Here is a 16537-nt window from a genome sequence, read left to right as displayed (position 1 = left end):
AATATGGGTTGGCTTTGTGCAAGGCAATGCCTTACTTGCAGTACAATTACTCTAGATCTGATATTTATTTTCACAATAGTATCTCATTTGCAGTAAAACACAGACTGGCATGAGAGTATAGTGGTAAATATTTCTTTATTTTGTTGCCAAGAAAGTCAAGAGATTTTCATGGATTATAACTCTAAAGTCGAATAGTTAGTTGATTGGAACTAGTACCCAAGTATATGGTTTTCCACCTAACTATCTTCCTTAAACTGTAAATATGTAAGTGGAAAAATGGCAGGTGGATTGCTTATTCTTAGTCCCTTAGTGAATTATATATATATATATATACACATTTTTTCATAAGACATAAGATAGTGTCTCTATGATATCTCACAAATGACCAAATTCTGTCTTCATAATAAAAACACAAGTTTTCCTAATAAATTTTTTTAACTTACTTACTTACTTACTTTATTTATTTATTTATTTATTTATTTTTGGTTTTGGGGTCAGACCCAGCAATGCTCAGGGGTTACTCCTGGCTCTATGCTCAGAAATCACCCCTGGCAGGCACAGGGGACCATATGGGATGCCAGGATTCGAACCACCGTCCTTCTGCACGAAAGGCAAACGCCTAACCTCCATGCTATCTCTCCGGCCCCTATTTGCTTATTTATTTATTGATTGGTTTTTGGGTCACACCCAGCGTTGCTCAGGCATTATTCCCGGTTCTGCACTCAGAAATTGGCCCTGGCAGGCTGGGGAACCATATGGGATGCCAAGAATTGAACCGGGTCCCTCCCAGGTCCCCTACATAAGAAAACGCCATACTGTTATGCTACCTCTGCGGCCTCCATGAAAACACACTTAATCTCAGTTGAGTCATGTAAATGAGTTTGTATTAAATATTCCCAGGGATTCTCCAGGGATATGGATTTTGGAGGGATATGGAGTTATATGGATTCATGGAAAGATTAGACATATACATTCATTTTTTCATTTAGAAACACCCGATGACCAAATATTCTGTCTAATAATGTAATCATATGCCATAAACGGTGAATTTAAAGTTAAATGAAACTATTCATATTCCAAATGCTTAGTGAGGTTGTAGACTTAAAGGGAAAAAGTTTATCAAGAGCTTTTTATGTATTTTAATTGAAATGGAACATTTCCATGACAACAGAAAGTTCTATTGGACAGGATATTTCCTTAGTTATAAAGATATTTTAGATCAGTCAGATCAGATTTGTGGTCCTCCTTCTAAAAACTTACAATTATTTTATACATATAGGATAACAGGATACATCATGGTAAATACTATAACCGAGTATAGTCCTGTTGAGTAGATACTTACTGTTCTAGTCACTATGTTAAGCAATCAAGCAAACAACTCTGAAAACAAATGCAGCTTTCTCTGCTTGGGAAGCTTCAGGAGGGAAATGTAATTATAATAATTTCTTTCAGCTTATTTATGCACATGCCTTTTTCTTGAGCAACACAGAAAAACACCTTAATGATGGTATTATGTAAGAAACACTTATTCGAATTTTGCATTGACATTCTCAAGGCACTGCCCTCTTTTTGCTCTATTTGAGCCTGGAACACAGGGTGGGAACTGTGACAACTCCAAAATTGGCCTGACAACATTATTCATTAGGAAGGCAATTAGACCTCATGCAGGGATGCTTCCCATTGTGCTATGCTACTTAGAACTGAGCAAACCTTCCTCCTAGCTACTCCACCCAACCATGGTTTAGGTGCAGATGCTTGTTTCTTTTTCTTTTTCTTTTTTTTTTTTTTGGGTTTTTGGGACACACCTGGCGTTGCTCAGGGGTTACTCCAGGCTGTCTGCTCAGAAATAGCTCCTGGCAGGCACGGGGGACCATATGGGACGCCGGGATTCAAACCAACCACCTTTGGTCCTGGATCGGCTGCTTGCAAGGCAAACGCCGCTGTGCTATCTCTCCGGGCCAGATGCTTGTTTCTTAAAATGACCAGTCGTTTCTCAGAGTGGTCCCTGGTGATCTTTTATTGAAAATTCTGGCAACAGCTATTTTGTGCACATTATTATGTCTCATTTAAATTGCTAAATAATGGAAAAGTTATTTCCAATACAATAAGACAGTTCCTCATTTCAATTTGCAGGGTGGAGATAGAGTGAACTGTGTTTTTTTTTTAGATGTATGATGTGCCTGAAAGAAGCATCCACTTATTGACTATATTACTGTATTTAGAGGGAAGTTGATGAGGAAAGTTCTCCATTGCCACCTAGGGCTGGTTGCCAAGGAATTAACTCTCAGTTTCTTTCCTGACTGGCATTAATTCCTTTTCAGACAGGAAGTTGCCTAGGAGTGAAAGTATGAAACTGTTGATGTAAATGTCTACTTCAAGGTGACTTATTCTTGAAATATCCTGGATCTTTCCTTATTCTATCTGTTTCTACCTGTACAACTGATACAGCTATATATTTTTGTAATGCTTGGTTGGTTTAGGTTTTGAAATATTTGTGATCTTAATTACTAAAGAGAGATTAGGTAGCCCAAGTTTTCAGGAAATCTATATTTTTTGCTTTACTAGCCACTCATTATAGGACTCTAGGTAAATCATTTGTCTTTAGAATTTTAACCTTCCCAACCCTGAAATAGGTTATTTTAGTGAGTTTCTTATTTTAGGAATTCCTTTTTCTTAGGAATATTTGTAAGACACAGATGTAGAAGAGATTAGAGATTTATGGATATTTTAATTGCAATATACTTTTTTTTTTTGCTTCTCAGACACGTCCCTATGTACAATTAGCTTTTCTCTTTTCACAAATCCTTTAATAAAAGGGTTTTAAAGTGATACGACTTTCAATGATTTTCAATGAGCCTCCACTAACTGGGCCAGTAGAGCCAATAGAAGTCTGAGAAGCCAATTTATAATTTAGTTAGAGGTCTCCCTTGAATAATCTATGAATGTCTATGAATAGTCTAGACACAGAAATGGAAATCAATGATGGATTATTGGGAGGGGGATCAGGTAGATTTTGTTATTTTTGTCTTGGTTCATATTGCTGAGGACAAGGAGAAATTTGATCTGTGAAAAAGGCAAGAAAATGGCATGAATGTATTTAGAAAAGTAGGCAAGTGGCTTGGAAACACCAGGAAAAGCTGATATGGTGGTAGAGAAAGGAGCTGGAGAGATAGTACAGGCTTGTATGCAGCTGCCTCAGCTTCAAGTATCATGCCTGGAATCCCCAAGCAAGAGCACAGTCAGGAGTAATTTCCTAGTGTGGAGCCAGAAGTAAAAATTTATGAATTCTGCCAGTTATGGTCCCCAAACCAAAACAAAACAAAACAAAAAACTGAGCTGCCTTAAACTTTTAGTTCCCATGATGTATGATTCTGTTACGAATTTTCACATACTTTTTACCCCTCTCCACCCTGAGTTTTTACATTTTTATTTTTCTACAATCTAAAGAGGTAGGAGGCATTATTAAAACTCGTTTAAGACTAGAGTTGGTTATGTGTTTATTCAAGATCACATAGCCAATTTTGGGGTAAATTGAGGATCTGATTACAGATTACTGTTTCTAAAGTCAAAGTGTTTTTCTATATAGGGCAACTTATTGTATACTTTAGGCTACAAGTAAAAAATGTATAAAGAACCTATTCCTTTTTATATAGATACTAAAGACTGACAATTTTAAATTGCCCAAGTAACATTTGACAACATGCTTAATGCCCCAAACTTGTAAAATAATTTTTTCCAGGAATATAAATGACAATACTACTGATAGTTCCTTATATATTTTACTAAAATTATTATTTATTTCTGTTATAAACGGAGTGTGAGAGTTTATAAACCTGTCATATTTATTAAATGGTATTTACTATGGTTTTGATTGATATTTTAAAATTTTAGTTATCTTCTTAGTTGATCTGTATGTTGAAAAACTTACTTGAATATACCTGAGTGATAATTATTAAACAAAACACCAACATTTAATTAAGATATACACTATTTTAAAACATATTTACTGGGACTGGGGAGATAATTTAGAGGGCTGTACAATCTCTTTGACCTAAAATACCATGTAAAGCTGCTGTATTACACCAGAAAATTTATTGTCAGTATTTTTTTTTAAAAAAAGCTATTTTCTCAGCAGAAAAATAGAATTTACACATTAGAGTTGCCTTTATTAATACTACATTGAGCTTTCTTGAAGAAAAATTTGCCTTTTTAAAACTTATCTTTTTATACTCTATAACACCAAATTGATATTCCTTCAATGTATGTTGAATAAAGTGAGCTTGTCTCAACTGACAGATCTTTGGACTAGGAAACACATTATCTGTATGTCTTTTAATGTATATTGTCTTCCTTTCCCACCTCTCTCTACCCTCAGTCTCTATGACAATCAGTGTTAGTAATGCTGCCTAATGGTGATTCACTTTTGCATTTTCTATTAAGAATGTTGTTTATTTAGTCAGGGAAGATACTGATTCTTCAAAAAGATTTGGTCACTTGGGCCTGGAGGTTAAACTTGCTGAGGGCCTGTGTTAGTTCTTTAACCCCTTTGAGCCTCTATTTTCTGATTTCAAATACAAAGCAATGGAATTAATTAGATCGAATTAACTAGATAAAACACATGAAATGTTCACTCTTGTTTGAGTAATATTTGTAAAATGTTGAACAATTTGCTTGGCATATAGATGAAATACTCAATAGATGAAAACTAATTTTATGTTAAGATCAGAGAAAAGAAACAAACAATAAAATCATTATGGACATGCAAAGTTGTTATTAATCAAATGATATCCATTAATGCAAACATTGTGCTATGCATTTCACAGTGCATTTGCTTGTTTTACAGAGCTGATAGACCTTTTTTTTTTTTTTTTTAATTAGCAGCTAACTATATCTTACCTTTTCTTTTTAGTGCTCAGGGTTTACTCCTGGCTCTATGCTCAGAAATCGCTCCTGGTGGCTCGGGGGACCATATGGGATACCGGGATTTGAACCACCATCCTTCTGCATGCAAGGCAAATGCCCTACCTCCATGCTAACTTTCCGGTCTCAATATATCTCACCTTTTCTAAGAGACTGTATAATAGGATAAATGGAGAATTAAAAAATAACTATCTTCTCAAAAAAAACTTTGACTAATACTTAGGACAGTTAGTGTTTCATTAATAGTTGGCACCATGTTATATAATAATGAAGGAGAGGAGCCGGTTTCTTGTCTGCCCATTCATAGAGAGGCTTAGACTGCAGCTGTTGCCCTTAAAAAAATGACCACCTTCTTCCTTTTGCAAAGCCCACTCATTATGCCAGTTTTCATATTTTATTTTTTGGTTTTGTAAAGTACTAAGTGACTGTACAGTAAATTACACCACTTTCTATACAATCAGATTCCTCATTCCAGGTGAAATTTTATTTGCTTCTCCCATGTCTGATTCTTGCTACTCCCCTCTAATGACAACAGAGAAACATCCCTTTCCCTTATTTGTAACTGCTCAGTGGAAGTTTGAGTGACTCATCACATAGTAGAACTGATGAAGTCAACAGCTGCTGGAAACTCATCTTTTCCTTAATAGCTGAATCAACATGTGTTTGCTATTATTCAAGTAAGAAAAGTATATCAACTATTTATGATAGTCCTTGTTAATTTTCATTGGGGAAACTCATGAACGTATCAAAATGTTCAAATGGGTGCACTAGATAACATTTTTATGGGGGCAAAATCATGGGAAAATAAAAAGTAGTGGAAAAAGGCAAATGTGAAGTATGTTGTGAAGAATGCTGTCATTATTTCAAACGGTGAGATAACTTCATGCACTAATGTGATACAGTTGAAATTCTCATTCTTCAGGATCTTATGACTATCAAATTTACCTAAATATTATTTAGTATCTATTATAATAAGATCTATTCTCTTTGAAGATAGATTTTTATTATAATCAATATGTATTCTGAAAGGAGTCAAGTGAAAAATTCTAAGCATATAAATAAAATGATTACTCAATTTAAATGTGTTGGGAAGAAAATAGGCAAGAGGTAGGCCAAGACAAAGAAAGAAATTGCTTCAGATAGAGAAGACCTTTCGGGGTCACTGAAGCTGAGATATATAAGATGGGTAGGAAGCTGCAAATGTAGGAGCACAAAAGTAACTATTTTAGATGATTTGCATGAAGTGGGGAAGGGAGATGGAAATCTGGAGAAGGAAGGGGGGTTACCATTCCTCTCTTTCCTCCAGGTCACCCCAGGAAAGTGGAACTGAAAAGAATTGACATGATAAACAGTACCTCAGAAGACTATACTAGTTTCAACCATAGCCCAGTAAATCCTTAAATATCAACTTTAGAAAAATTATGATAACAATCCGTTTGAATTGACCCATGTTGATCTAAGTTTTGATCATTCCATTTGCCTTTGTGTTGTAATAAGCAATATGAAACAAAAGTGCTTGTTCCAGCCTGGAGTCAAGATTATGGCAGTGAATGGGAGATTGGAGACATTGGACACATTGTGGGTAGGATTGGTGTTTGAGCATCTAGTGACTGTATTACAAGTGACTGTTATTACAAACTTGATAAATCATGGTGTTATAATAAAAATGAGAAAAAATATACAAGAGTTGGTTATGAACACTTGCAAAGTTCAGACCTAATATCTCACCAGCTTTATGTGAAGTCAAATCACGTCTGGGTTCCACTTGTTCTGTCCACTGTGGAAAATGGCCTTTGTCTCCAATTTCTTGGGGGAAGCTGTGGAACTCAGGCTAGAGTGAGAAATTGCTCTTTGTAAGAAAGGAAAGTTATTTCTAATTTCTACCCAGATTTTTCAGGAACATGACTTTCCATTCAGGGAGGAGATGAATAGTGAATATAAGTTTATTTGGGAAATGCAGGGATAGTTTCAGGCTCAAGAGACATTGCAAGTTTTTTCAAAGAGAAGAGAACACCTAGAGTAACTCCCAAGTAGAACTGCAGTAAATCTCCGAGAGAGAATGTAAGCCATAAAGTAAGGAAGTAACATCTCAGGCCGAGATGAGGGCCATTGTTCCAAAAGGAGGTCAACCATAACTTTCTGATTGCCTAAATTATATAGTTTTCTCAGGCTGCCTCCAACCCTACCAAGTTGTTGCTCGGATTTTTGCCAAGAGTGAGAGCTTAGAACTATTGATAGTCTTTAATATTCTTAAAATGACCTTGTTCCAGTATCTCAATGATTTTCTGAGCTCATATAGGTCCTGTATCTCAAAGGCTTCAGGCTGTTAGGTGTAGTTTCCAGACAATGTTTTCCCCCAATAAACATAACCACTGTCTCTCAGTCTGCAACCAAAAAAATGCAAATTTCTAAAAAAAGATTTGATATTTTGGGAATTTAAAGGTTCTCCCTGAGCCTAGAAAACAGTGAGGAGGTTCTGAAATAGGCTTGACAGAAGAGATGGATATGGATCATATAAAACTTTTAGTGAAGTATTGATTAGATTTTGTAGTAAATGCAATGAAAGTTCTCTCTCCCTATATATATATATGTGTGTGTGTGTGTGTGTATATATATATGTATAGAACAACTGTTGCAGAATTGCAAAATGGCCAAATGTGTCAAGAAAAGATAAAATAAAAAAATCAGGGACTGGAGCAATAGTACAGTGGGTAAGATGTTTGCCTCACATGCAGCCAACCTAGATTTGATCCCTGGCATCCCATATGGTTCTCTGAGCCTGCCAGGAGTAATTTCTGAGAGCAGAGGCAGGAGTAATTCCTAAGCACTGGCAAGTATGGCCCCAAACCAAAAAATAAAAATAAATAAAAAGATCAGTTAGAGGATGGTTTGAGTTTCGGTTGCTCACACTGAAGTAGTGACAGTAGAACTAAGCCAGTGTTTAAAATTAATGTGCATAGTGGAGAGACTGGATAGAATCCTCTGAATTAGTGATACTAGAAAAGCCAGCTTACAATAAATAGTTAATAATTAGATAAATGATAAGATAAAGATAAGATAAATAGTTATAGTTAAATGACATAGGAAGTCATTTAACAGGAGAGAAAACCTCACACATTTAATAAATATACAAAAGAAATATCCAACCTCTTCTATAATTACAAGGCTATAAATCAAGACTAAACTAAGAGAGTAGATTGTACCCATTCAATAATACAATTTTAGGAACAATGGCAGCTCCAAATCTTGCTGGGAATTTGCTATCATTTGAGAAAAACTACTTACTATTATTTATAAAAACCAGGGATATGTTATGAAGAAATAAGTCAATAATTTTATTTGGTGGGATGATTACATCTGGCTGTGCTTAGTAATCACTCCTGGCAGAGCTAGGGAAAATCATATGGGTTGCTGGGGATTGAATCCTGATGAGTTGTGCACAAGGCAAACATCTGGGTATAAAGCAATAGAATAGCAAGGAGGGCACTTGTCTTGCATGTGGCCATCTAAGTTTGATTCTCAGAATTTTATATGATCCCCCAAGCCCCACCAGGAGTACTGTAATTCCTGAGTTTAGAGCCAAGAGTGACCCCTGAGCATATCAGTGTGCCTTCCCAAGAAAAGGGCAAGTGCCTTACGCTCTGTACTAAAATTCTGGCCCAAAATAAGTCCATCCATCTTAGACATTGTTTTCTCTAGAGGAACAAATGTCTATGAGTTGCCTTAGGAGAGATGTACGAGTATGATTATATAGCACCAGTGCTTCCTCAGGCATCATGAAGAGGTACAAAAGTGGAATATTCACAAAATGAATTGGATAGCAATGAAATGTATAGCAGTGAAATGAACAAGCTAAAATTATATTCTTAGTATAAGTGGATCCTAAGTAGTGTTAAGAAAAAAAAATCAAGTGTCAAAATACACTCCATGGAATTTCCTTTCCTTTAAAAAATAGAATACTATTTAGTCATAAAAAATGAAAAATTTTAGGGGTTGTAGAGATAGTTCAGGCATTAAGGCTCTTGCATGTTGTTTACCCTGGTTCACTCCCTCACACTGGCTTTCTATATAATTCTCCAAGCACTTCCATGAGTTAGCCCTAAGCATGCTGGATATAGGTCAAAACCAAAACCAAAGAGAGATTTTTTGACATTTTCAACAAAATAGAAAGAGCTGATGAGAATTATGAAAAGTAAAATAAGTCAGAAGGAAAAGGGCAAGTTTCAAATGACATCTCCTATGTTATCAGTATAATATAAAATTAATGGGCAGACAAAAAAATTAACAATTCAGTGGATCGGAGCCAGAGAGAGAGCATGGAGGTAAGGCATTGCCTTGCATGCAGAAGAATGGTGATTTGAATCCCGGCATCTTATATGGTTCCCTGAGCCTGCCAGGAGCGATTTCTGAGTGTAGAGCCAGGAGTAATCCCTGAGTGATGCCGGGTGTGACCCAAAAACAAAAACAAAAACAATTCAGTGGATAGTTACTTAGTTTGGCTGAGAAGAAGGATAAGAAATGAGGAAGGTAAGATGAAAGGAAAAGTGAAAAAATATGATAAATTTAACTGTAAAAACCAGTAAAATGAGAACACACACAAAATGTAGTATCTTATGATTGGAAGATTGTATATACCTAAATAGTTTTATTGAAGGCAAATCAATGATAATTAGAAGGTGTGGGAGAATAAAGACCTACTATGTGGTGAAAGGCACAGGTGAATGAGAAAGAGAAAGGACCATTAGTTTTTGTTACTCATCTAGTTTTTTTGATTAGATGCTGAATTCACACCTGCTAATTAATGATGACTAAATAATAAAATAAATGAAATAAAGAGAGCCACTAGCAGACCAATGATGACAGATCTATAACTATGCTTAGTTCTACATCTGGCCACCTGACATAAACATTAATTTAAAAATGATTGGTCTTAAAAATACAATTATAGCTAAGGTAATTTGAAAGCATTTAATATGGATAGGTGATTATTTTGAGAGGTCTGGCTAGAAAGGAAAGAGGAGTTGATGATGGGAGAGAGGTTGATCTGAGGTCAAGGAGGGATTTTTGTGAGTGTGTGTGAGAAAGATAGAGGTGATGTTTGTTGACTGATCAGAACAATCCAGAATAAAGGGAGAGACTGATGGTAAAGAAGTGAGGAAGATAAGTAAGGAGAATAGATCATGAAAAAATAGAAAAGAAATGGTATTCAAAAGATAATTACATGAATTTATATAAAGTATATTTGTTTCTTTGTAATTCTTATATATGTATATATAAGCATAACACATTTCTGTATAAGCATAACATAAATACATAGATATGCATTTCTCTGGGGAAGTTGAAATATAAAAGCAATGAAAGCAAACTTTTCTATGGCAATAAATATATTGTGTTAAAATGTGCTGTTTCAAAAAATTAGTAGAAATGTGATAAACCATATGACATTATTCGCTGAATGTGTTTTTTTCTGATGAGAATATTAATGCTCATTCCACAGGTTGTTGGGGCCTCAATATCCAATAAGGCATTGTGTAAATTGCTAAACAAATTATTCTTATTAACTTCTACATAAAGTGAATCAAGTTTCATAGATGTTAATTATTTAAATAGTGATAAAGTTAATGATTAAGCTTATTTTTTTCTTAGTCAATTCATTCACAACAGTAAATTATTAACATTTTATTAACTTTTTATTGATGTTATGCCAGAAATCAAACCCAGGATCTCACATATGCTAAACAAAAGTTCTTATTGGTGAGTTACATTCATGGTCCTTCTTAGATAGCTTTTATATTTTTATTTTGTTTGGGGCCCACACCTAGCTATGATTAGGTCTTACTCTAGGCACTAAACAGAGGGGTCACTTCTGGAGGTACTGGGGGACCATATGTAGTTCTGGGGATCAAACCTCAGTCAGCTGCTTGCAAGGCAAACCTTACCCATCTCTTCAGCCCCTACTTACTATCTCTTCAGCCCTACTAATTAATTTTTTTGTTTGCTTTTTGAACCACACCCGGCAGCGCTCAGGGGTTACTTCTGGCTCTGCACTTAGAAATTATTCCTGGCTCGGGGGATCATATGGGATGCCAGGGATCGAACCCCATCTGTCCTGGGTCAGCCATGTGCAAGGCAAATGGCCTACATCTGTCCTACCACTCTGGCCCCCAATTAATTAATTTTCACCTGAAGTCATAAGTGGTACTGTTCTTGAAAGAAGTATTTCTCTTAAATCATTTGTAATGATTGAAATTATTGATATAACTTTCTCCTACAAAACCCACTACAAATAAAAAATACAAAATGCATGTACTCATCACACACAGACACACATTCCACCCTCCAAGAATGACACATCATACTTTATTTGATAAAAATAAAGCTGACAAAAAAACTGTTAAACATTTTTATTGTGTAGAGTTTTAACTGTTATAGAACATGCAGGATAAAAATGTGTAAAATATATCAGTAAGCATATAAAATTTCAGTAATCTTTTGGACAACTTATTTGCATGAGGGGAGGGACTAAGCATCTATGAGAACAGACATGTCTTGAGATACAAAGTTTACAGACTAAATCACTAAGCAATTTTCCAATTGATTTTCTTCCTATAAAGATAAAAATATCTTTACATTTAAAAATATGCAGTATAGTACATGTTCAGATATGCACACAGTTTGAGTAAAACTATGTCCACGCCAGTGTCTGCTTTAAGTAGGTAAGTTGATACTCAAAGTTTTAGTAAAAGTGGAAGAGAGGCTAAAAATTAAGAATTTCAATAAGTATATGAAAATAGATAAGCATAAAAAGGTTAAAAAAATAAAACGCTTAATGGCAGACTCTTAATATGAGCAGGAAGAATAAAAAGCTTTTGGATGTACCAGGCAGCTTTCTCTATGACTCAGGTTTACAGGTAAAATTCCTCAGTTTGAGTTTGATTTCAACTGATTCCAGCAAAATCACCTCAATCTTTTATGATTGCATCCTCTCCACCCTTCTAACAAAAGTGCTGCTTGCGTTAGGTCCAAAGCTCCTGGCAGCAGGAGGGGGCGAGTTGTCACAGCAGAACAGAAGGCTAAAAGTGTTCGCCTTTGAAAGGGTCACGTTTGCCACGTTTCTGACAGGTTCACACAATGGCCTTCATTTTATCAGCCTTTCCCTGGAGGCCCACAGATCAGCTGAAAAGGGAACACAGCATTCAGCCACCAAACTACCCTAGTGATGGATTAGTTTGGAGTCAGGAAAGCTTAATAACTATTGAAAATAAATGAAGCTAAATAGACCTGCTGACGCCACCCAGCAGAAGAGAGGCAGTCCGCTGACTTGCACTACTGCCAGCCAATCTCATTCATCCACCTTAATTCGTTTCACGGGGCTGCTGTTGACCATCCTCAATATGAATGAAAATGCTGTGTGGTCAAGTGCAGATATGAACTTCATTTGACTCTGGGTCTCAGAGTCAGAACAGAGTGGAAGAACTAGGTGATATATAGATCTTTACTTCTGGACTTTGGGGAGGAGGAAGCTGACCTAATATATTGGACCCTCTTTAAAAAGAAAACTTGAGTCACAGGAAGGCACTTAGGTCTCATGATCTCTATAACAAATATTCAGGCACAGAAAGTATCACAAGTTAAAAATCTCAAGAAGGGTAAGGCATTAATCAGATCACGTGAATGCAAATAACTACTCTCTAACTCGATAAGAAGTACTAGATCTATTGGGTTAAAAAAGTGAATGGCAGTGATTCAATTTAATTCTTCAGATAGTAGGGAGAAAGTATGCTTAAAGCTTGCCCATGTACCTGTATACACAATGGCTACAGCCTGGGATTCTTCCCTTACTATAAAATGATCAACATTTTAAAGTAGGTAGTTGAAGTTGTTGGCTCTTATTATCCCCCCTCCTCAGTTCTTAATATTTCTTTTCATTATATTTTAATAATATCTTCACATCTCAGCAAAAAATGATCCACATGCAAATAAAAATACAAGGAAAACATTTTTAATGAATTAAAAAAAGTCAGACCACCAAAAAAAAATCAATCTGATGAACTAGCTCAGGAAAGACAAATACTATTATGAAAACAGAGTGATTTCTTTGTTCTCAACCAACAAAATTCGTTGCTATCCTAGCAACTAAAACTTGAAATTGGCACCAAGAGAATTAAAAAGATAAAGAATCAGGTATACTTCTAAGCTTAAAATGTCCTTTATATCTCTTTCTGCAAGTTGATGCGGATATTGCTGAATATTTTGCCAATAGCCTCAAAGAGTGGATCACAGAAGGTGTGGATGTAGATGGAATAGACACGGCTGATGCACTGAATCTCAATCAGGAAACTCTTAATACATGGCACAACTGCCCAGATATGCAGAAAAGAGAGAATGGCAAAGTAAAGGCCCCAGATGAGCGCCATTGGGATGCCAAAGATGGTAGATAGCAAGCGGTAAAACCAGTATTTGGTCACAGTGAAGGTGGTGAAACTGGCCTTCCAGATGCCATCAAAACTGTGTGTTCCTTCTGGTTCTGCAATCACATCTTCAAAATCAATCTAAAAGGAAGAAGTGAAATAATGTGAGCTTGACATAGAAGAAAAGATTTTTTAAAGGGCCACCCCTGAGTACCCATACATATATATTTGCTTTAATGCTTAGATTCTGGGAGAGATGGATGCATAGTCATCCAACAGCAACAATATCACTTGGAACTTGCTGGGAGTATAGATCTTGGGAGCCCACCTGGATCATAGTACATTTCTGGGGGTGGAATCCAAAAATCTTTTCTATGTCCCCCAGGAATCAGCCATGCAAATCTATTCTATGGGAAACTAAATGGAGGATAAAATTCCTTCCAGTTTCAGATAAAATTCAACAAAATGAATAAGCATATTAGTATACAAACCATGTACTAAATGATAAGTAACATAACCTAAGTTGATTGCACTACACATACAAAAATAAGGGGTTGTACACTTATGATAATCCATGTTGGTTATTAGATAATTATTTATATAAATAGAATTCCTTCATGTAATTAGATCTTTTTGAGATAGAAAGACTCAGCTGAGTTCATCAGATGATGCATTTCAGCAGGACATGGAAAATGGGTCATGATTGAAAAGGAAGGAACCAGGACAATGAAAATCACAAAAATATATGCTTAGAAACAAGAAAAGGTGGCATAGCAAGTTTACAGGTAACAATTGTCTGTGACCATGACTGGAATGGCAGGTTGAGGCTAGACTCAATTTTATTTAACATAGAGAGTGGGGGCATCTTTTGAAAATGTTGGCTTGTGACAATGCAGCAACAATCAATGCAGTCATTTATCAAGATCAATTTGATGGTAGCACACAGGACAAAGAAAATGGAAAAGAAAATTTAAGACAGGTAAACTTTTGCTTTGTGTCCCAAGTTTGAAGTTCTCAGGCCTAAACTGTAACAGCATTTATGAGAAAAAAATATCAGAGAATGAATTTTCAGGGATGTTAAAGGAGAAAGTCACAGGATTTGGTTACTTTAAGGATGGGGGTAGAGAAAAATCTAGGAGTAGCTCTGAGATTATAATTTATCTACTAAGGAAAATGGAAGCGATCTTTATAGCAAGAAAAGTAAAATACAGCTTTAAAAAGAGGGTCCTTTATTTTGAAAATTAAACAAATAGTAAAGTTTGAATAAGTACAGATGCAAACATCATGATCCCATTCTACAAATTGTGTGGTAATCTTCTTTTTTAGTTAAACATTAAGACAATATCAAGTAAGTTTGAATTTGTAAAGTACTTTATAGTTACCAATTACTTCTGCCTGCATTATCACCATATATTTTAAGGGTTTCCCAATTTGGGAAGTAAGGTAGTTGTCATTTTACCAAAGAAGGAGAAGTTTAGAAAGGAAAAGGAGACTTTTTGAAACTAAACAATGGTTGAGGGCAGAATACAAGCATGGTACCTTTCATCACTTGCTCCTTTCACCCAATTTTTTCTCAATAGTATTTCACTATTACTCAAGTATAGTATTACACTACTGATAGGATTGTTAACCAAAAAGATTTTGCTAAATTTTTTTTGTTTGTTTTGGCCATACCCAGTGACACTCAGGGGTTACTCCTGGCTATGAGCTCAGAAATTGCTCCTGGTTTGGGGGACCATAGGGGGCTCTGGGGGATTGAACCACGCTTCATCCTAGGCTAGCATGCGCAAGGCAGACAGACACCTTACGACTTGCACCACTGCTCTGGTCCTGACTTTTCTAAATTTAACCCTGTTCACTGCTATGAGTTTATACACCATGATCTCTGAGGACAATATGACACAAATTATGTCAAATGCGTTCTACACACTGTGGATACTTAGTGAAATCTATGAACACATGAATATGTAATGACAAAAATAGCATATCATATAAATATATTGTTAGTTGCTGCTTTAGTTGTAACAATATAAATCACATTTAGAAATCATTAAAAGGGGCTAGAAAGATAATGCAGTGGGCAGGGTGCTTGCCTCTTTTTTGACTAATCCAGGCTAATCCCCTGGAATCCCATATGGTACCATCTAGGCACTGCCAGGAGGATTACTGAGGGCAGAGCCAGGTGTAAGGACAGAGTATTATTGAGTGTTGCCCCAAACCAAAACAAAAACAGTAAAAGCCAGCCAATTAGATGTAGCAGAGAAATAGAAAGTGAAACAGGTAAAGGAAACTTGAGAAGCCAGAGAAAATTATACAGAAAGATGTTTGTGGAGAGTAGAACATAAGATAATATATGTAATGTGCTTACTGTGGGGGCTAGAACATTGCAATATAGTAAATGATTAATAAACAGAAGCATTAACATTGCTCTGGGTAAGTAAAGTTTTTAATAGATGATAATAATAATAAAATAAAGTATCAGTTACAAGGTTCATGGTAGCTATGAGCTGCAGCCCCACAAATGGTTCAATACAGCTAACTTTCATCTTTAATTCTATTACATCAATCTTCTCAAAGACTTACTTATCATTGTCACTTTACAGATGAGAATCCTGTGAGAGCTTATGAAATTACATTAAGATACATATATGCTAAATGCAAAGCTAGTACTTCAGATTTGAGCATTTGACTTATGTATCATCTCCAATGGTCTTAATTTTCATCCAAATAGATATGTTTATTCAACCATTTATATCATACTATTAAAGAAATTACTGAGTACAGAATTGGGGCCGGGCGGTGGCGCTAGAGGTAAGGTGCCTGCCTTGCCTGTGCTAGCCTTAGACGGACTGCGGTTCGATCCCCCGGAGTCCCATATGGTCCTCCAAGCCAGGAGCAACTTCTGAATGCATAGCCAGGAGTAACCCCTGAGCATTACCGGGTGTGGCCCAAAAACCAAAAAAAAAAAAAAAAAAAAAAAAAAATGTATGAAGCTTTTCTTGAAGATCCTGGTTTGATTCCATACATACTTCTCTAAATACCACCCAGGATAATCCACAAGGACAGAGTAAGAGTCGCCCCTGAACACTGCCAGATGTTATCTCCTTCTACACCTGCACCAAAGCCAGCCAAATGTACAAAACTATAACGGAATTTGACTTGTTAATGTTTCCACTTAAGTCCAGTTATCTCATAATTAGGATACT

At 35.9% G+C, this 16537-nt stretch overlaps 3 protein-coding genes across 3 annotated transcripts in view; all 3 read right to left on the bottom strand.

Annotated features, from left to right (window-relative positions):
• MET (MET proto-oncogene, receptor tyrosine kinase) overlaps positions 1–16537 on the bottom strand; it is an 811679-nt gene that overhangs the window by 263111 nt on the left and 532031 nt on the right. The window lies entirely within an intron of this gene.
• The window catches only part of CAPZA2 (capping actin protein of muscle Z-line subunit alpha 2), a 468908-nt gene that overhangs the window by 394140 nt on the left and 58231 nt on the right, over positions 1–16537 (bottom strand). The gene's annotated exons all lie outside the window — the stretch shown is intronic.
• The window catches only part of CAV1 (caveolin 1), a 37254-nt gene continuing 32026 nt past the window's right edge, over positions 11310–16537 (bottom strand). Inside the window, exon 3 of the mRNA XM_049771045.1 lies at positions 11310–13472. Within this exon, the coding sequence (XP_049627002.1) occupies positions 13131–13472 (342 nt within the window). The 3' untranslated portion in view covers positions 11310–13130. The remainder of the gene's footprint in view (positions 13473–16537) is intronic.

The sequence above is a fragment of the Suncus etruscus genome, chromosome 1, assembly GCF_024139225.1.
Source record: "Suncus etruscus isolate mSunEtr1 chromosome 1, mSunEtr1.pri.cur, whole genome shotgun sequence".
In the NCBI taxonomy this organism is placed as follows: Eukaryota; Metazoa; Chordata; class Mammalia; order Eulipotyphla; family Soricidae; genus Suncus; species Suncus etruscus.
Note: the sequence above shows the minus strand (reverse complement) of the source record. Positions and strands in the feature narration are given on the sequence as shown.